Raw genomic sequence first — 18,157 nt, forward strand, 5'->3', positions numbered from 1 at the left:
AGAGATGCACCATATGCACATAAAGGAATGTAAAGAAAAAACTAGAAGACATGTATTTCGTCAAAATTTCTATGTATCGTTATATATTCGAAACAAGATTTAACCTTTCATTTGGTCACCCCAAGAGGGATAAGTGTAGTGTATGTGATACCGGTGGAAATATTGCTGATCACAAAGACAACTATACCTTTGCTTTCGAATCGTAAAAAATTTACAGGCAAAAGCAACTTTCCAACAAAAACATACTCTACATCACTATGGATTTGCAACAAACTATGCCTCTGCCCAAGCTATAAGCCTCAAAGCATTTTACTTCAGATGAATGTGGCTATACAATTTTGGGATACACTGTATTACCTATTTAGGACAGAAATCATACTTCTTCACGTGGACTGAGGATCTAGCCAATAGAGGCAGCAATGAATTTGCAAGTTGTCTGTTTCGGTTTGGTAAAATGCTCAAAAAAGAATAACCAGAAACAAATCATTTGATTGTATGGTCTGATTCGTGTGCCGGACAGAATAAGAACTTCGTGATTTTTTGCCTATGTGAATATTTAATTTTAAATTGCTATTTAAAATAATTGATCACAAGTTTCCGGAAGTAGGTCATAGCTATCTTGATTTTGATAGGGACTTCGGCCGATCGAAAAAGTTATTAGGAAACATCAAACCATTTTATACCTGACCAATATCGTGACATTATAAAGTCATAAAGTACAAAAAATAGTATTTGTGTAAACATGGAAAACTTTTTCTATGATTTCGAAGAAGAAAAGACTCTAAATGACAAAATTAACCTTCGGAATGATGTAAAATGAATTAAAGTGAACGAATTTGCCTACTATCATTATAAAACATGTTTACATGATTATACAATATTTCGTCGAGTTGATTTAAATAAAAGAAGGTACGCAAAATCTTGATAGTAATGAAGTAAAACCAACTAGACTCACACAGAAAACAGGCGATTTGAGTCTTGATAAGCTACAAAATTTAAAAGATCAAATCAAATTTGTTGATGAGGAATACAGGTGGCTTTACGAGGACCTTTTAAAAACAACATCGAAAACCCAAAAAAGAAGAGAAAAATATGTTAAATTTTTCAATAACCAGCTTTTGTGCATTTTTATTGAAGCGATAAACAAACATTAGTATACTTGACTCTTTTATCCATATAAACCAAACCACACTTCAAATTCAAGTTTGGTGAATAAAGGTGCTATGTACATGAAACTCTATTTTTCTCTATTTTTACTAATCAAAATTTATGGAAATGAAAATAATGATTATATACCCATTTAATAAAGGCCGCAAGCTAAAAGCAAAAATAAAACAAAAAAGTCCCAAATCAAAACGGTTTATTACTATTTACTCAAAACTTCAGTTTTGTGACATAACACCTTTATCCACTTAGGTCTTCAATTACTACAATTTATGTTAGATGTTAGGGATATCTAACAGTAGAAATCCTTCAAAAGGATTTGTATTGCACACCAAATTCATAGAACTCACCTGCTGAAAACCCTACCAACAATCTTCCCAAAAATAGCATCTCTACAGAATGTGTTGGCTTTGATACAACAAAAAGTAAACCTGCTGATATTCCTAGAACGGAACTCACTATCAAAACACCTCTTCGGCCAATCTTGTCGGCCAGAACTGCACCACCGAGTGATCCTATTGCAGCTCCCACCAAAAAAATGGACACGATTGACGACCATAACAGATCTAGTTGGCTCTTGGTCATATACAGGTCATACCTTCTTTGCATGCTCTCATTACAAAATTCTTTCATGATCTGCAAAAAAGATTGTAGTAGTAGTATGGAGTATCGATTCTTCAGGATTGAAATTTTTGTGATTACTGTGATTTCTGTCAACATATACAGGGTGTCCCTGGACTTCCTCTTTTCCTCTCGGGAATGTATAGATGGGGTCTAAATATCACCAGTACTTCATATAACTTTTTTTCCTAAAAGTCTTCGTAACCAAGTTACGAGCCCTCGAAGTTACAAAATGAAAAATGTTTTTCTTTGATAACTTTTCAAGTGAATATTCAAAATCATCCAAATTTTGGTAATTGACTAAACAAATGAATTCCGTCGATGAGATTTCATGCTGGAGTCAGTTGTTTTGCTACAAAGTCAGGAACGGACTACCCCCGATGGTCCACACCCCAAAACTTTGAAATGACAGATGTTTTTCAATATTTTTCAACAAATTAAGGTTACTTGGACAATTTTATGAATAAAAGTACTCGTGTGGAAAGTCGATCGGAGCAACGAGTCTTGATAAAAATGTAGTTCTACTCGACGACATCAAACCCGCTCGTCCACCATTATTTGAAATGAATAATTATCAAAGCAGAAATAATAATGATAACGTTAATTCAACAACATTTATAACAGGAATAATACAAAGTATGCTAAAATGAAGTCGTAAACAAAAAGTACAGTACCTATATGGAAGTTTAAGTCACAATTGTGATAGCAGATATTTTTTCAAAAGAAATATCAAGTTCTGTAGATTCGTGGTGTTTTTAAACTAACAAGCTACTCTACTATGAAATATCGAATTCATTCCATATTTTGTATGTACATAATACGTGTGGAATAATCACGTTTCGTGTTGATCAGTTATCTGAATCTCATGAAACTCAACATTCGAATGTTTCAAATTCTTCTTCACAGCTAAACTGTTGAGGAGTTTCACTGATAATTATAATTTTATGGGAGAAATTCTTTAACACGAATCTAAATTTAGCTGAAAAAACGCACATCGGAAAAAATATTTACTATACTAATAAAAAGCAAACGAATGAACTACAAAAACGGCTGCACATGATCAGGTGAAAAATATCCAGGGAATAATTATGTTCCATTTCTTTCACAGATGTTGACAAAAAACCTTTTAGAAAGTTTTGATAAAAAATGAGAAACAGGAATGCGATTTTGTTTTGTTGAGTGGTGCGTTGTCATATGACTATCATTGTATTGTCAATATTCTATAGGGTATTTTGAATTTTTTTGATATGGCCGAACAGTTTACATTCAATGAATATGCAGATATGCATGTATTTTATGGACGAGCATTTTGTAATGCTGCAGAAGCTCGTCGTCTGTATTCCGAGCATTTTCCCAATCGAACGGTAGAGAGAAACATTCGAGTGTGTCGATCGCAGCTTGAGGGAGACAGGTATGTAATAATTGATAATTAATTTGAGCACGTTGTTTTATTTTGATATTATTGTAGGTACAGTTTTGCCAAAACGAGGTGGTGAGGGCGCTCCTAGGACTGTACGTACCGTTGTATTGGAGGAAAATATTTTGGAAGCCGTCGCTGATGATCCTTCAATGAGCATCAGAAATCTATCAGAACAGTTCCATACATCCAAGTCCACTATTCATAGAATAATTAGGGAACAACTGCTCCACCCATTTCACATCCAGAAGGTACATGCCATGACACCTCAAGATTTTCCAGCACGACTGGAATATGCCAATTGGTTCATGGATAGGCAAAGAGAGGATATGACTTTTATTAATCGAGTTTTATTCGCTGATGAAGCAGGTTTCAGTAGAGATGGAGTTATCAACTCTCATAATCTCCATATATGGGCCGAAGAAAATCCCCATGGGATATTGCAAACCAAACACCAATGGAAATTCAACGTGAATGTTTGGGCTGGTATCATAGGAAACCATCTTATAGGACCATTCGTTCTACAGGACCGATTGAATGGAGAACGTTATTTGGAGTTCATTCAGAACGATTTGAATGGACTTTTGGAACATGTTCCATTGCAAACCCTAAGAGATATGTGGTTTATGCATGATGGCGCTCCTCCTCATTTTAGTTTGATTGTGCGTGACCATCTGAACCATATTTTCCACAATAGATGGATTGGTAGAGGTGGGCCATATTCATGGCCATCGCGGTCTCCGGATTCAAATCCATTGGATTTCTTTCTGTGGGGGCATCTAAAAAGCCTTGTTTACGCTACACCTATTCACACAAGAGATGCATTGTTGAATAGAATAACATTACATTGTGAAGCCATACGAAACGACCCTGGAATGTTATTTCAAGTACAGAGAGGGTGTCTTCGCAGACTAAGAAAATGTATAGAGAGAGAAGGTGGTCATATCGAGCAGTTTCTATAGCGGATTTTTCATTTCTGTTTGCTCTTGAGGCTCTTGAGTTTCGTTAGTTAAACGTGTTTGCATTATAAAAATTCGTTATGAACATTTTACCTATCATTTCCATTTTCCTTAAAAACTAATATTTTCGAATAATGGTAGACATCTCAGGATAAATATTGTTGAATTAACGTTATCATTATTATTTCTGCTTTGATAATTATTCATTTCAAATAATGGTGGACGAGCGGGTTTGATGTCGTCGAGTGAAACTACATTTTTATCAAGACTCGTTGCTCCGATCGACTTTCCACACGAGTACTTTTATTCATAAAATTGTCCAAGTAACCTTAATTTGTTGAAAAATATTGAAAAATATCTGTCATTTCAAAGTTTTGGGGTGTGGACCATCGGGGGTAGTCCGTTCCTGACTTTGTAGCAAAACAACTGACTCCTGCATGAAAGCTCATCGAAGGAATTCATTTGTTTAGTCAATTACCAAAATTTGGATGATTTTGAATATTCACTTGAAAAGTTATCAAAGAAAAACATTTTTCATTTTGTAACTTCGAGGGCCCGTTACTTGGTAACGAAGGATTTTAGGAAAAAAAGTTATATGAAGTACTGGTGATATTTTGACCCCATCTATACATTCCCGAGAGGAAAAGAGGAAGTCCAGGGACACCCTGTATATATATTTCACTCACTTTGGTGACAAGAAAAATTCTCTTTTCGAAAAATTGAAGTTAGGTCGAAAAGTTTATCAATATTAATTAGAATTTCTCTGTTGAAGAGAAAACATAGTGATCGATATTAGAGTTACATGTTATGTAAGAGCGTGAAATTTAATACCTAAGTTTCAATGTTTTTTTATGGAACATATCAAAGCAATGCCCATGAGTGTCAGTATTTTGTGGTATTTTTTGCCCATTTCCACCATTCACAAACTAAAAAAAAAATATAAATTGTATTGAAAAACTTTGTGCAGGGGAGGGGGTAAACTTCTACTTTACTTCTATGATTACTGCGAAATACCCAACTAGTTTTATCAATGAAATATCCTACTTACTTGTTAACTGAATTCAATTTCGCCCATCAAAACGGCCGATTATTGTATTGTATGACTGATTCAAGATGAGAGCCAGTAAAATGAGAAAATCTAAAACCAAACGACAGTTGGCGTTCAGGAAATTCCAATTAGAACCGAAATACTCTAATTTTGTGCAGTAACGGTCGCAGTGCCCGTAACGAAAACTGCGCCTTTGATAATGTATACCGCAGTAGTAGACAAAACGTCAGGTATACAATCCTGTAGACCACGGCCAAAAACCCGGTAAAAAGCGTTCATGCAATTATATAATTTCTACAATAAATATTATTTCAAACGCGTTTTACTATACGGTAGCTTCATCAGTTACTGGTTCATCAAACTATCATACAAAATCTTTCATATAAAAGTAGGTGATTGAATCTGGTAAACCAGGTAGATTTTGAATAAATACTAAGGTACAATACAACAATACTTCTAGGAAACAGGTGTAACTCAATTAGATAAATAATTAATTCTGGCAAAATAGGTAGATTCAGAAAGCACCAATAATACTTATACAATTTCTAGGCAAACAGTTGATATGTAAATATGTTCATTATTGAAATTTTGAGAAAAAGTTCAATACTGGTTTATGAATAACTTGTAACGAATCTGAAGCCGGCCCTGAACGATATCTCAGCCAGCAAACACATGACTCATCGCGAACCACCGCGAAAGGTATAGATGAGTGCCGAAACTCCTAGAGTGATCTGGAGCGATCGTTGCCGATATAAAAAGCCGCTTCTAGTCCAGAGCGGCAGTCTGTATTTAGAAAGCGAATCGTGCGTTTGAATAAAGAATTCGAACAGTAAAGATAAATTAAGCGTTAGTTGCTAAGTGTTGAATATAAATTAGTTGTGATAGTGAAATATTGTTCAAAAATAAATTTGTTTAAGTCAGTTAATTCTTTAATTCGTTACAACTGGTGATCAGAAGTGGATTTTTAAAATAAATTTGTGAGCGCTTGGTGGACAATCTTTATATTACGGTGAAATTGACTATAAAACTTTCGCGCAGAGAGACTGGTGATTCATTGTGTTTCGGAAACATAAACTGATAGACTTTTCTCGCGAAAAATAGACTTGTGGAAATGAACAAGTGTTTCGGACTCGATTAAAATAAGTGGAAATTTTCAGTTTTGTGGAAAATAGACAATAAGAGACAAAATGTGTTCAAGGAAAGTGAGCCTAGTGGACTTGAAAATTGCCGAATTGAAGCAAGAATTGAAGGAGAGAGAGCTAGATTGTTCTGTGAAGAAATCAGTACTCCAGAAGAGATTGTGGGACAACTTGATTGAATCAGGAGAAGATCCCGAAACATATTTATTCGAAGTTTCTGGGGGTGATTTGAGTTCAATAATGAGCAAACTCGATGGACCTCAACAAAATTCGGTAAGCCTTGAAGAGAAGCTTCTGGAAAATTCGAAAAGCTTGAAGGAAGAACTTCTAGAAAATGCGGAAGGCTTGAAGAAAGAACTTTATGGTGTGGCGAGTCTACTCGAAGAAAGGATAGGAACCATTGAGACAGAGATAGATAAAATCAGGAAGGAAATGAACACAGAAGTAGAGGAAATCAAAGGCGGAGTTCAGGCAGAAATCAGCAAGATCAAAGAAGCCCACCCCACCCACCCCACAGAAACGGTTACCAAAAACTCAATTCCGGAACTGAAAGATGTCAAAGTCAGTCCTGAACCAGAAAAGCTCTCCATGAAGTCGCCCCAGTTCGACGGGAAAACTCCTTGGGCAAATTACCGCCGACAATTTGAAGCTGCTGGGGCCAGAGTCAATGGATGGAATGCAGGAGAAAAGGCGGTAGCATTAACATTGGCGTTGCGTGGAGAAGCAACGAATATTCTGCAAACCCTCACGGCCCAAGAACAGGAAGACTATGACCAACTTATAAGGCATCTTGAGCTGCGGTATGGACAGGCCCACCTAGAGCACGTTTACCATTCACAGCTGAAGAACCGCTGTCAGAAATCAGGAGAATCCCTAAAGGAGTTTGAAGCCGACATAGCTCGATTGGACCGTCTGGCATATCCTGCTACACCGGAAAATGTAGTGGAGCGGTTAGCAGTTCAGGCATTCTTTGATGGACTTCGCGACCAAGAAACGAGGCAGGCCTTGACGCTGGCTCGTTTCAAACAAATCGTGGATGCACTGGCAAGAGCTCTGGAGTTTGAGGCTGTAAAACAATCCTGCAAGGGCCAGAGCAAAGTTCAAACTGTGGAGGAAGATGGACAGGGTTTTCCTGATATTGAGGCCACTATTAGAAAGATAATAAAAGGAGTTTTGTCAGAAAGAAAACAAATAAGATGCTGGAACCGCGGGAAAATTGGGCATGTGCGTAGCAAATGTCCAAGCATTCAAAAGAATCAACACCAAATTAAGAAAACTAGAGAGGTTCCATGAGAAGGAGCAATCGTCAGCCTGTATCCAGCAAGCCCCCGTAAAAAACGCGGATGCCCTGTCACGGAGACCATGCCCCGATGACTGCTTACATTGCCGACGAGCAGAAGAGAAGGAAGCAGCTATTTGTAGAACTACAGCTGTAGACGACAACTGGAAGGACAATAGGATCGAGGAAGACCAAGAGAAAGACCCAGATCTTGGTTTAGTCATCGGATGGAAGAAAAGTAATCAAAGACCATCGTGACAGGAGGTTGAAGATTATTCGCCAGCGGTAAAGTCCCACTGGGTCCAATGGAACTCCCTTACCTTGGAAAACGGGGTTCTGAAGCGGGTGATGGAGTTTGAAGACGGTGGAAAAGAAAGGCGCCAGACAGAGATACCCAGGAGCAGACGACGGGAGGTGCTCACGAAAATCCATGATGGAGTCACTGGAGGACATCAGGGAGTAACGAAGACCCTCCAGAAAGTGACACAACGGTTTTACTGGGTTAATTGTCAAGCCAACGTCAAGGACTGGTGCAGAAATTGTGCTGTATGGACTGCCAGTAACGGACCTCGGATACGACCGAAAGCTCCAATGCCCCAGTATAACGTGGGTAGTCCTTTTGAGAGAATCGCCATCGACATCGCCGGCCCGTTCCCAGAGTCCGACCATGGAAATAAATACATCCTAGTAGCCATGGACTACTTCAGCAAGTGGGCAGAAGCCTATGCCATGCCCAACCAGGAAGCCTTTACCGTCGCTGACGTCTTGGTACAGAAATGGATATGTCGATTCGGTGTCCCATTGGAGCTGCATTCGGACCAGTCCAGAAATTTCAAGTCCAACTTGTTCCGAAAAATATGTAAACTGTTGGACATTGGAAAGACCAGAACCACAACCCTACACCCACAGTCCGATGGAATGGTGGAACGAATGAATAAGACCATAAACCGCCACTTGTCCAAGGTAGTCCTGACCATCAACGAGACCTCCACCTGTTGCTGCTGGCTTATCGTTCGGCAGTGCACGAGTCAACCGGCCAAACCCTTGCCAGTATTATAATGGGACGAGAGCTGCGGCTTCCTTGCGACCTGAAATTTGGGACGCCGCCAGAACAAGACACTGCGGGGAAGACTATGTCAGCAAACTTCGGCAGAGAATGGACGACATACATGAACGAGTCCGTCTGAACATCCGGAGTGCCAACGATAGGATGAAAAAGGCCTATGACAACAAGGCGAATGATAAAGGATTCGAAACTGGTGACCTAATTTGATGCAATTCATGTCCTTATACTTGAACGGACAGAGGGTCGTACATGGGGTAACTCGAAAAGAGTCACGAGACCTTTTCAAGGTTCCAGTTGATTACGCACTAGCTCACTGCGTGGCAGAGGATCTTCAAATGTCCAAGGGTATCGCTGTGGTATTCAACAAGAAATTTGGTCAGCTCCAATATTACGAGAACAGAATCCTGAAGTCGGAGGAGTGCTACAGTTGAAGAAGGGTAAGAGAAACATTTTCTACTTGGTGACCAAAAAGCATTCGCGAGACAAACCGTCCTATGAAGATGTCTGGAGGAGTCTTACTAGACTGAAGGACACGATGCTCGACCAGAATCTCGTGAACTTGGCAATCCCGAAATTAGTCTCTGGGCTCGACAGACTGGACTGGAGAATTGTGAGAAGCATGTTGGAAACGATCTTCAGATCCAGCGGCATTCAGATTTTGGTGTGCGGTAACCATCTTCCACGACCAAGCATGACGACTGTGGAGTGTTACTCCCTTCAAACTTCACAGTGCAGATATGGGGAGCCCTGCAGGTATCGACACACGCCAAGGATGACATTTCAGGGCGAAATGTAACGAAAAGAAGGCAATGTAACGAATCTGAAGGCGGCCCTGAACGATATCTCAGCCAGCAAACACATGACTCATCGCGAACCACCGCGAAAGGTATAGATGAGTGCCGAAACTCCTAGAGAGATCTGGAGCGATCGTTGCCGATATAAAAAGGCCGCATCTAATCCAGAGCGGCAGTCTATATTCAGAAAGCGAATCGTGCGTTTAAATAAAGAATTCGAACAGTGAAGATAAATTAAGCGTTAGTTGCCAAGTGTTGAATATAAATTAGTTGTGATAGTGAAATATTGTTCAAAAATAAATTTGTTTAAGCCAGTTAATTGTTTAATTCGTTACATTCGTGTTGGTCGTTTAAAAGAAAATTTGAATGTTTGCGTCTATTGATTTCCAGATATTCTGGCAGGTTTAATTTTTGTTTTTTATTTTTTTGTATGTAATATGGCGTAGTAGCTGTTGAAATCATAGTTATCGATTACGACATATTACATACAGAAAATAAAGGACCAAAGTTAAACCTGCTAGAATCTCTGGAAATCAATAAATGCAAATAATCAATTTTTTAACGACCAACAGGAAGTTATTTATTCACCATTATTGAACTTGTTCTCATTAAATGTCATATATTAACATATTTGCATATCAAATGTTTTCCTAGAAATAATATTCTATAAATTTGTGCTTTCTAAATCTACCTGTTTTGATGCACTGTTTGGAACCTTTGGTGTAGTAATGAATATTACTGGAGTTTGTTTTTCAACACCAAACCGTTATTTTAATACCTTGACACGTGTTTCGGTCACCAAGTAATGACCTTCAAGAGGAAGGTCAAACATAAAATTATTTGGCATAAACAGGATGTTCCACAAAACCATCAAACATGTACATGAAACATGTACACAAAACATGAAACATGACCATCATATTTTTACGCATCAGAGGAACCACGAGCTCAAGTCAAAAGAAATACTGTAATTTTTTGTGAAGGACAACAGAGTTTTTATCGACCTTCTTTGGGTATTTTCACCATTCACAATCTAAATAAATATGAAAATTGTAATGGAGAAATGTATTCAGGTGTACCTAGAGTGGGAAAACTTTTCACACCGAAAACTTACTACTGGAATTCAAAGTATTTTACAAAAAAAAAATGTTCCATTCATCAGTAACCATCGTATTCAATAATTCTGTCTATCGAAGAAAAAACCATGAAATTATACAGATAGTTATCTTAACAATTCGGAGGCTAAAATCTGCTTCCGTATTAAATTTTTTTTTTCAGATTGTGGAAGTTAAAAATATTCAAAAAAAGGTCGATAGAAACTCAAAAAGAATAATTTTTCAAATTCCAAATAATTCTTTTAACACATCATTTTTTTACTGAATACCAAAATTTGCATGCATTCTGAATTTCGATATAAAGAATTTCTACATTATTAAGGTACTTACGTTTGCAGGCGTATTCACAACTCCAATATGGTATCCTACTGGTAGGGAAAGACCCAAAGTTGTTGATATACCAGCCAACATAAGAAGCTTCGTCCATCCTGGCTGTGTTAATTGTTTATCCTTGACATAAAATGTTTCAATTAATGATTTTACGATTTTAATATTTTTTTTGTTTTTCAATATTCAAAATTATATTAAAATAAATGTAATTTATTTTTTATGAAAGGGCTGTTAATTCTCAAATTTCCACATTTTAGACTGACTAAGCTGATATCGACCCTCCCGAGGGGTCTTCACCTTGCCGTGGTGGGTGTGCTTGCATACTGTGATGAAGTTACGGGCTATGTCGGAGGCAGCTTAGCTGCTGGTTGGATCACCCATGCCGAAGAGGCCATAACAGAACAGTCAGACCAAGAACGGCCTAGGCTTAATCCAAGGTGTTATGCGACCCGTGCCAAAGGATGAATGGTACCTGAACGGATCCTTCTGGATACCAGGCGACCTCCCAAAGTATCTAGTCTTACATCCATATAGGGGGCATCATGGATGTGGACAACCTTTTCCCCCATACTCGTGGGACTTGGATGGAACAAGGAACAAGTACAAGAATATCAGAGGACTCTTCGAGCGACTCTTCGCAAAATCAGACTATCCTGGAGGTGCAAACTGACCAGGAAAGTCATAATCAAACGGCGGTAAACACCAGCCCCGCCGAAAGCATAACTGCAGGACTGACGAAAGTCGAACTGCAGAAGAAAAGGCCATCAGGGGCGCAAAGTGATGAAAGCACGAAAAATAGCTGCGGGAACATAGATTGAAAAACCATATAACACAAAAGACCGCAGGAAAACGGAAAAAACAAAAGTAACTTCTGTGGAAAGGGCCAAAAAGAGACCTAGAGAAGATGTAAAAACTCTCCCGCAGAAGGTACTGAAAAAACCCAGGGCCTCCAAAGAAACTGGGACCTATAGCGAAACTGCTAGGAGCCTGAGGGTGGCGGTCACCGACACGCGACACCCTGAGTCAGGGTCAAGCAGACCTGATCCAGGAGAAACTTGTCTGCGAATTGGACAATACTCCCTCTGGTAGCCTCGAAAACCTCCAATTCAAAAAGACCTCATTCGGCGCAGCGGTCCTATGGATAACCTGTTCGAATGAAGGGACAAAAGAATGACTCAGAGGAAGCATTGGAAACTTGGGAAATCTGGTCGAGGCAAACGAACTCCCAAAGAGACCGAGAGTCCTAACCTTCATTACGGGCCAAAAAGACGAGGAGGCTACAGTAAGGACACGCCTCAGTAAGCAGAATCCTGCCCTGGGAGTGGAAAACTGGATCCTCCTGAGCAGAAAAGTGGAAGAGGAAGGACAAATCCTGGCCTACTCCACGAATGAAAGTTCCTTCAGGACTTTGGAGGGGAACATGTTTAAAGCCTACTACAAGCAGGTCTTTGAGACCAATCAGTATCATCTCATTTGCGTTGAAAATGCTAGAAAAACTACTTGACAGGCATATCAGGGACGTATCAATGACTATCAGACCATTACATTACAGACCAATATGCATACAGGTCAGGTATGTCAACAGAAACAGCTCTATGTCGGGTAACAGAAAAAGTTGAATATACCTACAAAAACAAGGAAGTACTTTTAGATACTTTCTTGGACATTGAGGGCGCATTTGATAATACGTCGTTAGAATCAATCATCCAGGCGTCGAGGAGAAGAGGGATCGACAAGACAAGCTGCAGGTGGATAGACTGCATGCTTAGGGGAAGATTGGTATGTGCAACCATTATGGGGGAAACAGTCGTGGCACGGGTAGCAAGCGGCTATCCTCGGGGGGGTTCTATCCCCTCTGTTATGGAACCTTGTAATGGACGAACTACTATGTCTCTTGGACCATAATGGGTATAAAGCACTGGGCTATGCAGACGACTTAGTCATCCTAGTCCAGGGTAAATACAATAATGTAGTGAAGGGATGCATGCAGCAGGCCCTGAACATTATAACAAGATGGACCAAAGAAGAAGGGGTTAACATAAGCCCATCCAAATCGACCATAGTAGCATTCACCAAAAGGAATAAAACGGAGGGTCTCGGACCTTTAAAACTTCGAGGTGAAGAAATACAAGTGTCGGGAAAGGTTAAATATCCGGTAGTAATCCTAGATTTCAAACTGACCTGGAACCAACACTTGGACAGGATAAAGAGGAAAGCGGAGGTAGCACTGATGCTCGCCAGACTCACCTATGGAAAAACATGGGGGCTAAAACCAGACATGGTATATTGGCTATACACGATTGTGGTTAAATCCATGATAACATACGCATATCTGGTCTGGTGGCCAAAGATGAAGCAGGCGACCGCCATCAACAAACTAGGCAAGGTGCAAAGACTTGCATGTTTGGGAATGACGGGAGCAATGAGAACTACCCCAACAGCTGCATTGGAGACACTCCTGAATCTACCTCCTTTACACTTCGTGATAATAGGGGAGGCCAGGATCGGCCTCCCCTATTATCCGGACCGAACAGAAATTTCGGAACAAGTGGAGGAGCACATATTGAATATGCCAAATCATAAGCCGTGAAGAGTGAAAGACCATTAGTCATCCCGAAAACATGTTTGGAAAAAACACCTGGTATACAGATGGATCGGGAGCTGGAATATACCGAGCGGATAGAAATCTAAACTACAGCTATCCGCAAGGACTATACACATCCGTCTTTCAGGCGTAAGTGTATGCCATTTTGCAGTGTGCAAGGCTTATTGAATTGAGACCTCCAAGAAATGAGCGGATCAATATTTTTACAAACAGCAAAAGCGCACTAGGGGCTCTGAGAAACCCGAAGGTGACATCAAAACTGGCCTGGGAATGCCATGAAGAACAGAATAAACTTGCAAACAGGAACAAATTAACTTTGAACTGGGTGCCAGGGCATTCAGGAATCACAGGTAATGATAAAGCTGATGAATGCGCTAGACGCGATCATCAATTTCATATATAGGTCCTGAACCAGCTCTGGGGGCACCAAAATCATTGGTACGAAACCAGATTAGAACATGAACCAATAAGAAGTACACAGAGTACTGGACAAAAGTACCTGGCAACAAACACAGTAGAACATTCATTAGGGAACCGTCCGAGAAAAGAACCGAAGAACTACTTGAATATATTAGGGATCGGCTCAGAATAATTACAAGGTTACTAACCGGTCATTGTCCGCTTATAAGACACCTAAATAAAAAGGGGCTGTACAATGGAGACCTCAGCTGAAGATTATGCAACGAAGGGATAGAAACAGCTCTACACATCTTATGCGAATGTGAGGCATTGAATCACAGGAGGCGGGCAATATATGGACGTACAAAATTACGCCCAGAAGAATATGACGAACATCCAACACGGAACCTGTACAGGGAACGAGACTGATGGAATGGGTGTCATGAGAAGATGGGAGAATAAACGCAATAAGCCCAAGAGGCTGCTATGTTTTCTGGAGACTTGGACTAAATGGACAAGTCAGACAGCTCCCAAAGTACACAAAAAAAAAGCTGATATCGATCTCCTAACGAGAAACAATATTTTCGACAGGCGTTGAATCACCCGAGACTCCATGTGAAGCCACTCGAGAGAAATATAATTTTTGCCGATCTCATTTCGTTTTTAGAGGTGAGACGTTTATTAACTGTAGCACTAGGGGTGAGTTTCCCTTCCTATTGTTATTGAGCCCGAATCATATACAGGTTTGTTATGGGGGTATTATTTTCAATAATTTTACGTTCTAGATTCATGACGATATCAACACATTTTTACTGAATTGTTATTGAAATATATTTATATCAGGGGTGTTAACTCCCCCTTTCTGTTTGTTCTTAAATATAAATTCGCATGTACGTGATATCGCGAGGGTTATCATGCCAATCTCGTTAACTTTTTGGCAGATAAAGACTCATATTCAATAAAACAGTAGTAGGATAACCCTTCTTTATAAGTCAAAATGTCAGTCAATATTTGCTTTCATAAAGGGGGTGTTCGCATCGATATTTCCATATTTTGAATTCAGACTGATGTCAATCGTACAACGAGAAACTGTCATAGAAACAATAATAAAATAACTCTTTCAGGTTATTAATTGACATAAAAATCCACTGTATTTATTTTCATGAAGGGGGTATTAATTTCTATATTTTCATATTTCCATATTTATTATATAAAAACTACTTTGCGTGTTATCTCGGAAACAGATTTGAACATTTTGTTGATAAATTCAGAGATCAAGGATCATACTTTCCGTCATCCTACTATCTATCAAAGTTTATATTTTAAGAAAGTTTCCGAAACTGAGATTACGTAACATCCATGAGGCACTATTTATATTATTTCCACGAAGTGGTACATGCATAATTATTTGTATGTGAATAAATTTGCGAAGTTGTAATGCACTGCAGTATCACCAAACCGTTATTTTTAGCATTTCGACACGTGTTTCAATCACCGAGGGATCATCTTCAAGAGAAAGATTAAATTTGCGAAGCCCGAGTTCGAACTTTTAAGAATATGATATAAGTATGCACTTATAGCATACTATTTGTGCAGCAAATCTGGGAAGAGATTTGAGATCTTTCTCTCACTCTTCTCTCTCTAACTCTCACTATCTTTTATCTCTCTCTCTCTCTTTTTCTCTCACACACACACACTATCATTAAACAAAAGCAGATCTAGTTAGTGGGCGGGACCATAACGGAATTCAGAAAGCTCTTCATACATTTGACAAGCTGTATATTCTTTTGCCGACAGGAGAAGTACGTGTGAAAATATTCACGGGTCAAAAATAAGTCCACTGATAACTATACAGCTGAAGTAGATTCCGCCGAAATGAATTTCGAAAATATGACGCGAATAACAGCAACAGATATGAGGATTCTCACCAGATAGTTACTCGATCCTTGTGTACATATTAACAAACTTGATAAAGCGAACAACTAAGCGTAAAAATGAAAATAAATTGAATTAACAGAATTTTGAATGTCATTTTTTGAACGATAAAATTGGTTTTGGTAAATATCGAGATTGGAGTTGTCAATATTTGGGACACTGGGAAAAAATACCAAAACAAGGGCTAGCCAATGAACCTCAAAGGTTAGAAAAATTAATTTTTGAAATTCGATGCAGCCGGTATCATGAAATCTGACAAAAAACAAATTTGATAATTTTTGCTTTCATGTGGAAAAAAGAATCACTTTTCAAAATCAGTTTTTTGAAACTAAAAATGACGAATGATTTAGATTATTTATACAGGCTGATTCACGGTGGATGGCACATTAGACGTTTCTGGTGAACCAGACAACGGATCACTTTGAAAATTTAATGGAGGGTATATTCGGACATTCTCTAGCCAACTAAAATATTTTCGGCAATGCGGTGTTGCCGCTTCTATTAGAAAGCAGTAGCAACTTTGATTTTTCAAATGGAACACTCTGTATATAATATTATTTTTGGAATCTCCAACAATTGCCCGACAACTTTTTTTGATATTTCCCTATACCTATCTGTTACCGTTTTCGAAATAAAAATTAATTTCAATTTTTTTCTTCGAAAATCATGACTTCTAAAAATGCCGATATCTTTTAGTTAAGAAGTACTATGATATCGAAATTTGGTTTGGAGTTAGGTGATACTTGGACACTTCCCACACGTCAGCCTAATCTCCGATACTTCAATACAGGGTGGTAAAAAAATACAGTTTTTTCGTTTGCTTGAAAGAGTTGCTGAAATTTGATTATTTTAAATGGAACACCCTGTATATTATTGAAAATTAGGAAAGCTGCTGAAATTTGCTTTCTTTCTATGTATATCATACCTATACCTAACTAGTCAAGTTTCGGACTTATGAACATTTATTTGTGAAAATGTCCCTTCAGAATGGTATTTCCAATCGGTATTTGGTAAGCAGGCCATGATTACTATTTGACAGTAGCGTTGTGATATTCTCCTAATAATATCGACATTTTCGTCACTTCAGAAGTTGCAAATACCTTCAAAACGATGGAACAAAACTATTCAAACGAAGTTCTTATGAATTTGTTTATTATTTTTGGACAGTGTGACAAAATTATCAGCAGAACATGTAGAAAGTTCAATGAAATGTATCCGAATCTACCGCCAATGAACCTCAAGAAATTTATACGAATTCAGAACAATTTCAATATGTTTGGATAAACTTTAAAAGCACCAAGAAACTTGCCTCGTTACTTGAAGTAACGGAGATTAGGCTGACGTGTGGGAAGTGTTCAAGTATCACCTAACTCCAAACCAAATTTCGATATCATAGTACTTCTTAACTAAAAGATATCGGTATTTTTAGAAGTCATGATTTTCGAAGAAAAAAATTTAAATTAATTTTTATTTCGAAAACGGTAACAGATAGGTATAGGGAAATATCAAGAAAAGTTGTCGGGCAATTGTTGGAGATTCCAAAAATAATATTATATACAGAGTGTTCCATTTGAAAAATCAAAGTTGCTACTGTTTTCTAATAGAAGCGGCAACACCGCATTGTCGAAAATATTTTAGTTAGCTAGAGAATGTCCGAATATGCCCTCCATTAAATTTTCAAAGTGATCCGTTGTCTGGTTCACCAGAAACGTCTAATGTGCCATCCACCGTGAATCAGCCTGTATAAGAAGGAAATAGGTTTAGCCTTTATATAATAATTTGTTTATTTATTGTATGAACATTCCGCATTCCGTTTGAATAATTGTTTGATTGCTCACCTCATATGGTAAGTGATCATTGGTTGATTAAGCTGGCGTGCTCTCCGGTATCTTACGCGGCTTGAGACACCGGAGTTACGTTTCTCTACATTGAATGTTTCATCTCAAATCCTTATATTTTCTAAAGTGTCACAATTTTCAAGAATTTTGTGGAACTTTGGACATATTGGTAATGTTTATTGAAGTAAAACTTCTTTACGAGCTTACTTACTAGGGGAGTAAGCTGGTGAATTCGTGACTGGAGCGTTACGAAAAGAATGATCGGGCGAACGTTGAAATAGAACTTCTTTACGTGCGCTTGACTTGGGGAGTGAGCTGGTGAATGCGTCACGAGAGCGTTATGAAGTGTGATCAGGCGAGGCGAACGGAAGTTAAGAGGTAGGTATAATTTGGTGAAAACTTAAAGAGAAAGAGTAACGTTTCGTATATTACTGTGAGGGCAAGAGTG

At 38.6% G+C, this 18,157-nt stretch overlaps 1 protein-coding gene across 4 annotated transcripts in view; it reads right to left on the reverse strand.

Moving 5' to 3' along the window:
• LOC111508107 (solute carrier family 2, facilitated glucose transporter member 1) overlaps positions 1 to 18,157 on the reverse strand; it is a 61,619-nt gene that overhangs the window by 25,394 nt on the left and 18,068 nt on the right. For all 4 annotated transcript variants that reach the window (XM_023163532.2, XM_023163533.2, XM_023163531.2 and 1 more), the window contains 2 exons: positions 10,933 to 11,052; positions 1,515 to 1,800 (listed from right to left, as the gene is read on the reverse strand). In XM_023163532.2, the coding sequence (XP_023019300.2) occupies positions 1,515 to 1,800; positions 10,933 to 11,052 (406 nt within the window). The remainder of the gene's footprint in view (positions 1 to 1,514; positions 1,801 to 10,932; positions 11,053 to 18,157) is intronic.

Source organism: Leptinotarsa decemlineata, unplaced genomic scaffold (genome assembly GCF_025532065.1).
Source record: "Leptinotarsa decemlineata unplaced genomic scaffold, Ldec_3_MD MMD2_P_RNA_scaffold_9, whole genome shotgun sequence".
Taxonomy (NCBI): Eukaryota; Metazoa; Arthropoda; class Insecta; order Coleoptera; family Chrysomelidae; genus Leptinotarsa; species Leptinotarsa decemlineata.